Source organism: Phodopus roborovskii, unplaced genomic scaffold (assembly GCF_943737965.1).
Source record: "Phodopus roborovskii unplaced genomic scaffold, PHOROB, whole genome shotgun sequence".
Lineage (NCBI taxonomy): Eukaryota > Metazoa > Chordata > Mammalia > Rodentia > Cricetidae > Phodopus > Phodopus roborovskii.
This window is the reverse complement of record NW_026125489.1, coordinates 2,107,016-2,120,814: the sequence shown is the minus strand read 5'-3', so window position 1 is coordinate 2,120,814 and position 13,799 is coordinate 2,107,016. Positions and strand designations below refer to the sequence as shown.

At 58.1% G+C, this 13,799-nt stretch overlaps 2 protein-coding genes across 2 annotated transcripts; both read right to left on the bottom strand.

The window, feature by feature from the left end:
* Nucleotides 1–758: 758 nt before the first annotated feature.
* Nucleotides 759–8,172, bottom strand: Arhgef25 (Rho guanine nucleotide exchange factor 25). The gene is made up of 16 exons (XM_051176132.1): nucleotides 8,024–8,172; nucleotides 7,672–7,786; nucleotides 5,275–5,477; nucleotides 5,078–5,173; nucleotides 4,191–4,267; nucleotides 3,945–4,011; nucleotides 3,682–3,785; nucleotides 3,405–3,474; nucleotides 3,187–3,276; nucleotides 3,000–3,092; nucleotides 2,837–2,887; nucleotides 2,569–2,646; nucleotides 2,186–2,386; nucleotides 1,895–2,075; nucleotides 1,432–1,643; nucleotides 759–1,203 (listed from the first exon to the last, which is right to left on the bottom strand). Exons 1-16 carry the CDS (start codon nucleotides 8,120–8,122, stop codon nucleotides 1,096–1,098), a joined length of 1,845 nt encoding a protein of 614 aa, XP_051032089.1. The 5' UTR covers nucleotides 8,123–8,172; the 3' UTR covers nucleotides 759–1,095.
* A 369-nt stretch (nucleotides 8,173–8,541) lies between these two features.
* Dtx3 (deltex E3 ubiquitin ligase 3) lies at nucleotides 8,542–13,410 on the bottom strand. The gene is made up of 6 exons (XM_051176131.1): nucleotides 13,307–13,410; nucleotides 11,935–11,997; nucleotides 11,726–11,796; nucleotides 10,712–11,460; nucleotides 9,565–9,782; nucleotides 8,542–9,241 (listed from the first exon to the last, which is right to left on the bottom strand). Coding segments are annotated over exons 3-6 (1,044 nt in total). The 5' UTR covers nucleotides 11,727–11,796; nucleotides 11,935–11,997; nucleotides 13,307–13,410; the 3' UTR covers nucleotides 8,542–9,165.
* Nucleotides 13,411–13,799: the final 389 nt, after the last annotated feature.

Below are 13,799 nucleotides of genomic sequence, written 5' to 3'. Positions count from 1 at the left end.
CTGCTAAGGAAGCCCCTGCACACGTGACTAAGCCCAGGGGACTGGTTGACACAGGAGACACACACATACATAGGGACCCAGAGGCCATCTGGGTCTCTGTACGCTTGGCTGTCCCTGTCCCAGGGGCTGCACCAGGCGTCAGGAGGGGTGAAGACCTCTTCAGCTCTCTGGGCTTATAGAGTCCATTCCTATTCAGCGTGGACACACCTTCCCCGCCCCCCCACGCCAAGAGGGCAAAAGAGAGTCAGGATCCGCTCTACCTTCCCACTATTCAGCAGAATGTGGCAGCAGCCTCAGAGCAAAGGTACCCTGGATACTTTTTATTCATTAGTATCTAGACGCCTGGGTGGGGGGGGGGATAATGGCGACTCAGTACAGTGAGCCTTGTGGTGGAGTTTGAACCACAGAACAAATCTAGAGCCCAGAGGGCTGAATAAAGGGAACATTAAGACAACTCCAGAGTTCCCCTAAGCCCTGGGTGTGAACTGAGAGATGGTGTGATTGCCGGGTGACAAAGCCAGAGGCCCCTTTGACCTCTGGCCTTCTCTTGTTTTGTTTGTTTGTTTGTTTGAGATGACAGACAGGGTCTCACTATGTAGACCAGTCTGGCCTCAAACTCACAGAGACGGCCTGCTTCTGCCTCCAAGGGCTGGGACTAAAGGCGTGCACCGACAGCCTATCAGATCTCTTCTATGCAACCCATTTCCCCACAGCAGCCTCTTCAGTCTCCCCTACCAACTACCAAGACCGCAGCCTAGTGATATAACAAAACTTTTATTCACAGGAAACTGGAAAACAAAATCACAAGAAAACCAACCGTTTCTATCTGGTCCCTGCCCTAGCCCTTCCTCCAAGCCCCTACATTTCCTCCATCTGAGGGGACACATGCATGGAGTAGAGCTGCCAGGTCCTTGTCCCTGGGGCAGGGAAGAGCCCCCTCCATGTTGACCTCTCTCCAAGTCTTGCCCATCCTCGCACGCACGCAGGCAGGCACACGTGCCGGGAAGAAAGGGCTCTGGCACATGGCCAGGACTGCCCTCACATTCCCTGAGGAATCAGTGGCTGCATGGGCTGCACTCCTGAGGCCTTCACCAGCTACAGCTCATCTTCATCCAGCTTGGCCAGCCTGGCCTGACAGGGAGGGTTGCTCTGAGCCGTTAGGGCTGCAGGGTCGGGAGGAGCCGGGGAGACATCACTGAGAGCCTGCAGGAAGATTCAGGCCACAGGATCAGCAGAGGCCACCAGTCTACTCTCAGTTTCCAGGTAAGGCCCCAGCCAGGCCACCCTCTCTTGCCCTGGAATTAAACCAGAGGAGGTAAGGATGGAAAGTAGTAAAGTCACACAAAAGGAAGGTGGCAAAGGAGAGGGGGAGGGGCGGAGAGATGACGATGCCTTCCCCTTTCTGCCCTAGTAGGAAACCATTTCTCATACCTGTATGTCCAGGGGCAAGGGCGCTCTGGGCGCCTCCCCTTGGGGCAAAAGCAGCAGGGAAGGGAGGGAGCCATTGATGGGTGTGCGCATGCTGAGCTGGGCCAGGTCTCCAGGCCGCCACCTCCCAGGGCTCCCTACCCCAGGTCCTGCTGACCGCCCCAGGCTGTTGGTCTGGCTCTCCCGCCTCTGGTACTCAATGGGTGACTGCAATGCTACCAACAAGACAAAGCATGTATTACAGGGAGGAAGACTAAGCCTTTTCTACCTTTCTCTTCCTCCTATTTGCCCGCCCTCCTAAGTTAGCCAATGCAAAGTGCGTAGCACTTTTCAAGGATTCTGGGCGGGTGGAGAATGGAGAAAAGCCAAGCACAAAGAACCATGGGCTGGGGTTTGGCCGGGGTGGGGGTGGGGTTCAGGAGGTCAAATGGCTCTGAGAGCATGCAAAGGGATGGTGCATCTTTACCATTGAGGAAGTCACGCTGGCTTTCCAGGATCTGGGCCACTTGCTTGATCCAGGCCTGACTGATTGCAGGGTCTGCAGCCTGCAGAACATAGCGCTGGATCCCACCTTCCGGCCCCCTAGAGGTCAGTGCGAAACGGCAAGGGTTGCCTTGGAGGTTTCCCTCCAGTCCTAGGCAGCTCACCTGGATTTGCAAACAAAAGCAGTCCTCAGATCCTGCAGGCCCCTCCACCAACCCCCAAGAGGCAGACGTCACGAGGTCGCATCCCCTCTCAGCCTGCCCCTCCCCCACACCTTGATGCTGCTCTTGTACACGTAGCCAGGCTGTGCGCCACCTCGACCTCCTCCCCGAAGTGCTTCACTGAAGATGACGATTTGCTCAAACAGAAAGACGCGCCTCTCCCGACCCCGGGAAGAGAGCAAACCCCCAGCCTCTGGCTCTGTGACCAAGAATGTGTCCTGGCCCAAGAGCTTCCCCTGAGCAGTCAGTTTTCCCTGAAACCAAAGGACATGGCTCTGAGAAAGCTCGAGAAGGGTTTGAAGAGCATCAGCCTCTCCCTCCCTCCACGCCCCCTCCCCTCCTCCCAGCTAACCCTGCAGCTCAGAAGGTAATTCCTTATAAGGACCCAGAGTGCTAAGCCCTGAGCTCAGAACACTTCACTGTCTCAGTCCCATACCTCAAATCCCCGAAGTCTTCCCAGGGACATCATATCATCACAGCGCTTGGGGACAAAGCACATCACCTCCACAGCTTGCTGGGATATAGGTGGAGAGGGACATTGTTGGACAAACCGAGTCATGACTGGCACAGAGGCCTCTTTTTGAGAGCCAGACAGCTGCCTCTCCACACATCACCACCCCAGGGGCCTCTTCCTAAAAACCAGACATCCCTGAGCCACCCAGAGCCTGAGGTACCCAGAGGATAAGGCCATCCTGGGACCTCACCTCCAGCTCTTCAGTATCCATCCCAGCTCGGCTATAATACTTGAGAAAATCCTGGGACACAGAGAGGAGATGCTTGGGGAGGCTGTGAGCACAACCCCAAGGACAGAGGGAGGACCTCCCTGTCCCAGCCAGCTGTGTCCCCGGGGAGAAGGGTGGTCCTGACCTTGAGCAATAGCTGGTATTTCATAATTCTCTGTACAGGTTTAATGAGGAGGTCATTGAGCTGCAAACGGTGTCCCAGCTGCTGCCTGAGCTCCTGAGGACGGTGACAGGGAAATTATGAGGCCTGACCAGCCTGTTCGTGCTGATTCTGTGCTCCACCTCCTTCCCAAGGCACCTCAGCCACTGACCTCAAAGTAGCTGTCCCCAAATTCTGACACCACATGCTCTGACTTGGGCTTATTCTGACAGTAGACTACATACATATGCAGCCGACGTTCCTAACGGGTAATGTTGGAGACAGCAGAGGAGTTGATGAGGGAAGACAGCACATCTCCACCGAGCCCAGACCCATCCCAACCCCCAACCCCCCCCCAGACCCCCCCCCCCCGCCAGGGCCTCGCCTCACATGTTTGATGAACAGCTGAGCCAACCAATCAGGATCTTTCAAACACAGCTGCAGCTCCTGCAGGAAATAGCTGGAAGAGTTGGGGGACAGGCAACAAACACATCAAGCACGTCTCGGACCCCTCAGCCTCCTCACACACGCCCTGGGCACTCTCCCTACGAAACTCCAAAGGCTTCCTGAGTCCCAGTGGACCCATGGCTCCCATACAGAAACCAGGACAGAGAGATCTCTAGAGGAACGCCCTTCCCCGGCAGCGGGCTCAGGGTCCGTCACTCACTCTCTGTGCCACTCATAGATCTGCTGTATGTTCCCGAACACAATCCTGTCACGACCTCGAAGACTCTCGGGGACCCCCTGAGTAGCCATGGTAGCCATGTAGCCCTGTGGGAAGGGCGAGATTAGACTACGAGCCCCAACACAGAGCCCAGAAGCAGAGGGCACTAGGAAGGCGGTACAGAGGAGTAGCAGCCCTTGAAAATATCCCCAGGCAGAGGGGAAGGGTAAGCGGGCCATGGCTGGGAAGGACAAGAGAACCTCTACCTCTACAATCTGTCCCAAGTCGTCCACATACATTCTTTCTGTTTCCACCAGCTCATTCAGGACAAACCTAGGGAGGACAAGGCAGTGCAAGGCATGGCCACTTCAGAGCACAGAGACAGACTTAGTTTAGCCAGGGTTCTTATAGGACTAAATGGCCTCCCAACACCACAGCCACCCTTGGAGGGCCGTAACGTGGAGGGGTCTTGTGGAAGATCAATCGGCAAGTGCAGTGCGCCGTGAACTTACAGACTCCTTTCCAGAGCCACCTTCTTCTGCTCTTCCTCATTCTCAGGCGCTTGGGACAAGGTCTCCTCTTCAGCTGACTGGAAGGCCAGAGCATGGCAGGGCAAACAAAGGATAACCCTTTCAGTGAGGACAGCCTTCTAGTCTCTATTTATAGTCTCTATCTATCTGTAGTCTCTATCTATAGTCATTCGTTTAGTCTGTTTTGAGATACATACGGTCCCTCTATGTAGTTCTGGCTATCCTGCAACTTGCTTTGTAAACCAGGCTGGTCTTGAACCTACAGAGATCCACTTGCCTTTTCCTCCTGAGTGTTGGGATTGCAGGTGTGGGTCACCGTACCTGGCTTAAGATTTATTATTATTGTTGGGTGGTGGTGGCGCACACCTTTGATCCCAGCACTTGGCAGGCAGAGGCAGGTGGATCTCTGTGAGTTCAAGGATAGCCTGGTCTACAGCCAGGGCTGTTACACAGAGAAACCCTGTCTCAAAAAAAAAAAAAAAAAAAAAAAGAAAAGAAAAAAAGAAAGAAAAGAAAAAGAAAACCACAAAAACAAAAAACCCAAAATAATAACAATAATAACAATTATTATTATTATGAATTGTATATAGGTGTTGGGGTGCCACTGTGTGCTGGTACCCACAGCGACCAGAAGAGGGTGCTGTTTCCTTTGGCGTTGGGAGACAGGTAATTGTGATGTGGGTGCTGGGAACTGAACTTGGGTCTTATGGAAGAGTACCAAGTATGCTTAATCATTGCCTCCAGCTGCCGTTCGGTTGACTTTGAAACATGATCTCCCATAGCCCAGGAGGGCCTGGAACCTGATTGAAAGGCAGCTGAAGCTGGCCCTGAACAGGTGCATGCGCCTGCCCAGCTCTCTTCCCTCATACCCGTGTCTTGTCTCCAGGGCCCTCCAACAACGTAGTCAGTAAGGTTAGTTCTGGCAACCCCTGTCCTGTGGCTATGGTTGGTTCCAGCATCCAGTTCTAGGGCCAGACAGAGGGACTGAGGTCACGAACAGGTCATGACCAGTGACCCCAACCCGTTTGCCCTTGTCCCCAGGGTCTTTCCTGAATGCCCTGCTCACCTCATATTGTCCTGTGTGACCACTGCCTGCCTCGGTTTCCACACCAAGACAATGTTTGGAATGATCCAACCATCTCCTCAGGCCAGTGACTGGCCCAGGGGGGGCTGGAGAACAGGGGTGAGAGCTGAGGCCAGACGGGGCAGCTAGACCTGAGACAGCAGATGCTGAAATGCTCCCCTCACTACCGGCAATGGAATAGGATTCTAATGGGAGAGAAAGAGAGAAGCTGATGGACCATTGCCCAGCTCCAGACTCCAGGCCCTAGGGGAACTCCCTGCCTGTCGCTGCCAAGGTGTGCAGACCCTGTCTTCCAGGGTTCCCTCTCTTGCCAACCCTTATTGGAACTGTCCAGGACAGACATCTTTGCAAGGGCCCCCTGGAGCGGAAGGACAGTAAGCACCTGGTTTCTGGGCCTGTAGTCCTCCAGTTCCAAGTGGAGGTTCCCCATACCCTGAGCACAGCACAGATACGGGGGTGGGGGCAGCCATCTGGGCAGACACTGCAAACTGGGGGGTAGCCATCTGCTTTCCTGTAACACTCCCCCTTCTGATAGGTACAGACCATCCTCCCAGAGAGGGCCAGAACAAAAGCGCTCAGCAGTCTGCCACCCCCAGACCCCTCCTCCTCCAACTGCAATGATTACTACTTATTTTTTTTTTTTTTTAGACAGCCCACCTCTCCAGCAGATGCACGTGCCCAACAGAGGGGCCAGTGAGGAGAGCTCAGCAGGGTTATCTTTGGCCAGAGAAGGGCTGCAACCTGAGCCTTTCCTATAAAGCCCCTGGCAGACAGTTACCCACCCCGGCATCGTCATTCCTGCTCTCTTTGCTGGAGACTTTTCAGCCTAGTTCGGGGATCTGAGGGGAGACACACAGTTCTGGGCCTCAGAAGATAAGAGAGAATTTTTCCTCCTAGCCAGCTGATTATAGGAACGAGATGAGTCCTCTGACCCTTCCTCAATTCCCGCAACTTGAATGAGTAGAAATCTAGTAGAAAGGACCTCAGATATTCTGTGAAATCACTTTCCTGGAAAACACACGCACAGGCTCCAGCCCTAAATCCCTAGGGCCGGAGCAAGCAGATGCCCTAAACCCCAACTCAAGCCAACCCCCAAGTCAAGGCTGTCCCCTCCAGACCTCGCACTCACCACGTCCCCCCCGGGCGAAGCAGCAGCCGCATTTTGCCAGCACTTTTCGAATCACACGGGGACAGGCACAGCGACCCCCTTTGTGACCCCCCCGCATGGCGCCCGGGGCCCCCCGCACCCCCCACCCGGGCCGGCCATGCAGGGGGAATCACGGGGGGCGGGGCGGGGACGGCGCAGGGCGCACACCCCCCTCCCTCCCTCCGGGGTCCAGGCTTGGGGGAGGGGGGGAGGAAAGGGATGGGAAGCGGGGGTCCAGGAGTAGACGGAAGTCGCGGCAGGGGAGCCTGGAGGGAGGGCGGTGCGGGGCTGGGCCGCGGAGTTGGGCGGGGAGGGTTTCCGGAGCCCCGGCGGTGCGGGGCCCAGGGTCCAGATGTCCAGCCAGAGGGAGGGGCAGTGGGGCAGGCCCGGCCGGGATGCGACAGCGGCTCCAGCTCCGTCTCGGGCCTCGGCTTAGCGGCGGCCCTAGGCCGGGGCGGGGTGGTGCGGGGGCCGGAGCCGCTGGGGGTGCGCGGGCGCGGGCGGAGCGGCCAGGCCGGGCCGCGGTGCTGCCGCGGGGAGGGGCCTCTGCGCCCGGCTCCGCCTCTCCCGCCCTTCCACCCCAGCCCCCTCCCCCAGGCACCACCAAGCTCCCACTCCACGTCCCCAGACCTCCCCCCCCCCGGGCCTGGGCTCCCCCGCCCCAGATCCTTCTAGCATCCCAGCTGCGTCTGCGGGCTGGGTCAGGCGAGGAGCCTGGGGCGGGGCGGGGCGGGGGGGCGTCTGCCTCGGTCGCCCCTCGGCCTCTGAGATGAAGGATTCGCTCGCTGGATGGGGCCTTGGCTTGTGTGAGAGGTCCTGGGTTCTGGCTGTCCCACCCCCGCCGCCCCACGCACGCGGCATGCGTGTCTGGGGAACACTTTGTGTGGAACACAGCCCAGGTGCCGCCCTCTCCCCCCGACCCTTCTTTCCTCCAGGCCCCAGAACTCCAAGCTAAAACTAATCACCAATTAAGGCGAAGTCCAGGCGCCTGAGCTGGCCGAGGGCCAGGGGTGGGGCGCGGGACACTGCACTCCGCCTTCGGGGGCTTGGGACCCGCCGAAGTGGGGACACACCTCGGGCTAGAAGGCGAAGAGAAGCGTGGTGTCCGCGATTAAATGGTCCCATGCAAATTGGGCGCGAACCTCTAAGTCAAGGAGAACGGGGTCTGTCTGAAGCAGCCTCCACTTTGCGCAGGATGACAAGCTGAGCCCCACCCAAGCCCGGCGTCTTACCCGGCTGCAGAGCCCAGGCGCGGACCCCAGGCTCGCGCTCCCCTGTTTGGTCCTGCTCGGGACAGTCGCTCTCTGTCTGGGTACTCCCTGGCCCTAGGGGATCTCTCTCCGGGGGCTGCCGGGACAGAGTCACTGTCAGGACCCCCCCCCGGCTCCCTGCTGTCAAACTGCTCATAATTCGGAAGGGTTCCACGAGAACCTAGCCTGTGGCCTCTGCAGCCGAACGCAGGGATCCCTGCGACCCACGGACTGCTCCGAATAACTTTTGTTTGCGGGTAAACTGAGCCGTGGAGTGCAATCCTCCTGAAGTCCCCTAAAGACCCCCGACCCCACCCGCGGCCCTCCTCCTTACCCCCTCCTGCCCGGGTACGGCGCATGCGCGCAGCATGCCCCCCATGACCCCCAGTATCCGGTCAGTACGGCCAGGGGTGGGGCGGTCCGGGGGCTTCATGCTGGACCCCTACCCTGCTTCAGGTTTCAGGGCCGAGGGGCTACGGAAGCTGGGGGGCTCTGAGGTCTCTGCGTGCGTGCGTCCGGGGAGTTGCTACTCCCGAATCCGCCCCCCTGCCGGCTCCGCCCCCACTCCCACCGCAGCCAAACTTCGAAAAAGGGGTAGGGTTGTTCCTTTCTCCACAAACGGAGTTGAGCAACAAACAAACCCCTCTTAATCCCAGATTCCATCCATCGAAGTGTGGCCTGGGGCTTTGCAGGGTTATTGCAGCGCCCCGACCTAATTCAGTCCTGTTCCCCAGGGTCCCAGGAGGTAAACTGTGCAGGCATGTGTGAGGATTCCCCATCTCCCCATCTCCTGCTCAGCGGGTCCTGCTCCCCACCCCCGCCCCGTCCAAGGAACAGAAAACGGGTGTGGCATAGAGTTGCATATTTTACTTTATTTTTATTAAATTAAAAGCTACGGTCTGGCAGCAATTCCAGAACAGGGTGAGGAGGCTCCCTTATAGGGGCAGAGAAGAGCGAGAGAAAGACATACTGACAGACAGACACAGGAGAGAAAGGATCCCTTAAGGTAGGACTACTGTTATCTTAACACACAGCTGGCTGGGGGGCGGGGCGGCGAGGAGGCAGCTAATATCAGTCCCAAGGTGAAACAGTACAGGGTTGGGGGGCTGGAGTAAGAGACCTCCATCCTCCCTACCCAGATCCTTTCCCAGCTTACTGACTGGAGCACAGTACAGACCAGGAAAAGCCCAAACACCAGAGGAGCAGGGGGCAGAGAGAATATGTACATAAGAGCGCAGGGCAGGCAGCCTGGGAAACCGGCCTCTGCCAGAGGGGAATGGCTCAAAGGGCGCGAAGCGCTTGGCCAATCTGGGGCCGGGAAAGGGCTGTCCCCTTCCCCATGGAACTCCCACCCCAGCCAGACAAATCCCCTCGTGGGTGGTGTGGGGGCAGAGAGAGAGAGAGAGAGAGAACAGAGGCTTCCTTCCGTTGGATCCCAGAAGAGGGCAGCAGGGGCCTTGGCAAAGGGGATGTCCTTCAGTCATCAGTGATACCCTTGGCCCTCAGTTCCTCCTGTACCCTAGTCAGGTAGGTGGGGTCCGGGTACCCAAACCTGGGGCGAAGAGAAATGAGGATCGGGGTTAGCTGTGTGGCCTTGTTCATTGACACCCACCCTCATCTTGAGTGACTTAGGCCAAATTCAGACCCCCCCCCCCCACTTCCCATGAGGAGGGAACTCCAAAACCAGGACAGGCCAGAATCTTGAAGTTTTTGTTTGATTTAAGCTGAGCACATCAGGACTAGGATGGGAAGAGTGAGGAAGTGGTGGCTGATCTCCAGTTAGGAGACTCCCAGAGGAGGGGGCGGATGACTCTCCCAAAGTAGAAATGGAGAGAAGGGGAGGAGCCAGGGGAGCGAAATGAGCAGGAGTCGCACAGCTGGGGTCCCCCTGTACAGCTGGTCTTGTGGTGGATGTCGTTCCAAGTGATGACATTGGGTCTCCCTGTAGTCATGGACGTGCCGATAGTGAATGTGAGACGCTGGTCAAATGCCTTTCGGAACAGGGTCAGCACCTTGTTGCCCTCGGGGCAGTCCGGGAGGTAGGCCACCCTTGTGGTGCCAGGATACCGAACTCCCGGGTTCGGGTGTTCAGCCTGAGAGGAAGAACAGGCAGGTGGGTGGAGGGCGGCTGGCTGCCTCAGAGGCCTGCAAACCAGTGGAGGGTGGCTCTGGCAGGCCTTTTTGTCTGTGCATTCCCAGCAGACCAACGGCCTTCCAGGGAAAGATGGCTTTGGGATCTGGGCAGGAAGCCTGTTTCTGGACATAATTCTTATTGTTAATCCCTCAAGTCTCAACTCGGGAATAAATGCACTCTCAGAGGCGATGGAAGTTACTCTCCAGATAACGCAGCAAAAATGTGACAAGAGAAACTTATCTTTCGGCATTCCCTCGTCTACCTAAAATACTAAGGCATCTGTCACCACCTCCTGTTTCCATGTTTCTGTTTCTTCCCTTCAGTTTCTTCGCCCCATTGTGAACCAGCTGTGCAAGACTCTCTGTCCAGCAGAGACATTTGCCTTCAGCTCTAGTCAAGCTTTCATTGTCTCATACTCTGGAACAGAGTGGCGCCCAGCTGTTAGAATGGCCAGGCCCCTCTCTTCCCGTTGCGCCTGCCTGTACCTCTGTCCTGGGTCACAAACTCCTGACTTTCTGTGTCTGTCAGGGTTAGTGTTCAAGCCTTCCCGTCAGACCTGGCTTTAAGGTTTTTTTTTTCCTTGTTTGATTTGGTTTGTTCGGGGGCAGGGATTGAACTCAGGGCTCCCCATATTATAGACAGGTGCTCTTCCACTGATCTACACTCAAGCCCTCATTCTTGAGTTGTACATGTACCTTTGGGTCATGGCGATAAAAGAGCTGGGCCTCAAGGAGACAGCTCCCCCTCCCCCCAGCTCCAGAGCATGCTGGGAGGCAGCAAGAGTATGTCATGTCTAACAACATACTCCCCTCATAAGCTGTTTTTCTTAGGTCAGAGAGTGAACTTGGGGAACACCAAAGGTCAGGGAGAACTAGATGGTCCTCTTACCCCCTGGACACCGGGCGGGAAGACATACTGGATGACGATGGTGCCGTACTTCTCATAGCTGGGTAGCAGGAGGGTGGCATCCTTGGAGACCAGCATCCGCCCGTTCTGGGGCTGGTTGCCCACCAGCTGCCCGTAGAATCGGCCACACATGGGGCAGGCTTTTTTCACCTGCAGGGCCCGCGTGATGCAGCCCTCGCAGAATGAGTGCCGGCACTTCTCCAGGGTCTTGGCATTCTGGATCTCCCCCAGGCAGATGGGGCAGGTGCTTTCCTGTTCTTCAGCCTCCTCCCTCAGCCGAGGAGGAAGTGGAGGGGGCAGGGGGGGAGGGGGAGGGGGGAGCCCTCTTGCCCCCGGGGGCAGGAGTGGGGCTGCTCGAAGAGGAGGTGGACCTGGGCGGTGCAGCTCAGGGTGCTCCCCCCCACCCCCCAGAGCCAGGCAGCCCATGAGCTCCTCCTGCCTCCGAGCTTTCTTCAGCTCCTTCTCCGCCTCTTTCAGTAGCCCCTTCAGAGCCTTGCGGGCCAGGTAGAGCCCATTGGGAGGGGCTGGGGGAGGACCCTGTGGGGAGAGCTGGAGCACGTAGATGTCAGAAGTCTCGCCGTCTATGAGGATGGACACACGGTGCTCCTCCCGAAGCCGGGCCAGCCGGGCTGGGGTCTCCTTGCTCAGGAAGTCCCACACAGGCTTGGAGACAGTCACTTTGTTCTTGCAGGTGCCCCCACAGGCTGCCATTCTGGACAGGACGAACGACACTGCCCCGAGAGCGAAGGGGCCTCAGCGTGCAGAGTTCTACTCCAGGCTCCCTCCGAACCCCACATTAGCGCTTGTGTTCCTCAGTGCCAACCCCAACACCTCCTGCAAACTGGTTTTCTATCACCCCTTGTCTCCCATAGCCCCAGAATTTGCTGGGGAACAAGAGTTTCCATATTGTATCTAAGCCAAGCACCAAAATAGGCTCTTCAAACGGGGAGGGAGCCTCCCCCCCCAGCCCTCCCCCCCAGCCCGAGTTTTGCTCACTTTGACCCGGAAGAACTTAGGATTGGCATGCAGGCTCACTCCTTTACCCTGCTACTTGGAGACTGTGTGGCCTAGTGGGATGGGAAAGAAAAGAAAGTAAGAGATAGATTTCCCCAACCCCCACAGGCCCCAACTCAGTCGCCCTGGAAACAGACAGGAACCTGGAGTAAGGCTCCTGGGCACGGGAGGGTCCCTTGGGGTTGCGGTACCTGAAAAGACCATGGGAGATGGTGGCAGTGCAAGTCTCTACTCCCACATCGAGCTGACCAGAGCTGGGGACCAGGAGGGTAAAGAGTTATGATAGCGCGATAGCATTTCCTCAGCCAGCCCAGAAACAAAACACTTCTATGTGCTCTCCTCCCCTGCAGAATTCCATGCCCAGACTCTCAGAGTTGCTCTGGGAACTTCATCAGGCTAACTCTTCACCCCACCCCCACCCCCCAGTGCAGAGAGAGAGGGAGAGAGAGATCTCCTAGGTCCAGGCAAAGGCCCTGGGGGTGAAGGTCGCACTTGCCACCTCCCTCAGATCACACTGACAGAGATACTTCCTATGCTGCTCAGCTGCTCATCTCACTTCTTTACTTCCCATTCTCAAATAAGTCCCTGTTGTTGGCGGGGACCTTTCCCTGAGAGCAAAGTCTGCTAGGGATGCCAGCAAAGTGATAGCAGGGGTCCCTGCAACAACAAAGTTCTCATAGTCACCTTTGAACCCAACGGGGGCCCAGCAGGCCCGCAGAGCTGCTGTGAGCTCCCGGGTCTGCATTTAGGAGGGGCGGGGCTCAAGCAGGAGCTCAGCTGGAGGGACCCCACGTTTTGTCCCCTGAGTCCTGTCACATTCAGCCCCGGGGCTGTTCCCACAACACAAAGTGCAGCTCAGTTAGGAAGAGGGGGCCATTAATGTGACCTCAATTCCTTGACTCATCCAAAGAAGGAGCCGCTGTCCTTCCGTGCCTCCATCCCAGGGCCCTTAAGATGAAACTCTAGAGTCCCAGCCCGCATGGCTGGTGCACCGTGGCACGTCCCCACCCCAGGACAAGAGGACCCAGGATCTAGGTGTCCTAGCTCCAAGCCCTGCTGGCACAGCACAGGGAGGCGGGGCCACAGTTTAGTCTGGTCTAGCATTCCTCTGGGGCAAACCAGGCCGGACAGGAGCCCAGTGTCTCCCTCCGGACAGTGGCCCCAAGCAGGGACGGCGAGAAAGGGCGAGGGTCCCCTGGGGGGTGTCCACCGAGGCACCCCACCCTCCTCGTCCCCCCAGCCCTGGCCCCCAGACCCATCCAACCCGAAACCAACTCCCGCATCCCTACTCGAGGAAGCCCCGGAGTCCCGCCGCCGGGTGAGGGCGTGTGTCCGCCCGGCCCGACTGCGGCCCTCAGAACACCCAAATGGAGGCCGAGGGCTGGAGGTGCCGGCAGGATGATGCTGGGCCCGGCCCCGACGGTGCCCGCTCCCGGAGCCGCCGGGCGAGCGCGCGCCGGGGTCAGAGGCGGAGGAGGGGGCGGAGGGGCGCGGGGGGCTCGCGAGGGCGCCGATCGGGCCCGGGGGGCACGCGGTGGGTGTGGGGGCGCCGGGCTCACCTACCTCCCGTCAGCGCCGCCATTGCCGGTCACATGACTGAGGCTGTTGCTGGGATGACGGTCCGGGCCTTAGCAACAAGGGGCGGGGGAAGACCCCGGGAAGGTGGCCGGGGATGCCGGGGCGCGGATGGAGGGGAAGGAGGGGGACAGCACCCCTCTCCCCCGGGCGGGTGATAATCACCGCTTCCCTTGCCCCCTCCTGCTACCCGGGAGCCCCTGCCTCTCTGCCCCAAAACAAAAATGGAGGCGCAGATCCAGGCTTTGGAGGGAGGGGTGGCGTCATGTAACCGAGGGTAGGAGGTGAAATCCCTCAGAAACGCCGCTCTCTTGGCTTCCCCGCTCCCGGAGGAGCCCTCTCCCCTTCTTTCCCAGCCAGCTGCGTGGCACCTTTGGGAGCTGGTAGTGGTTGGGTGAGCAGTGCGGTGGGCGCATGGATTTGAAGGGGAGGGCAGTCTTTTTGAAATCTTAGGCTGTAAGAGCTTTAAAGGAAAGAAAAT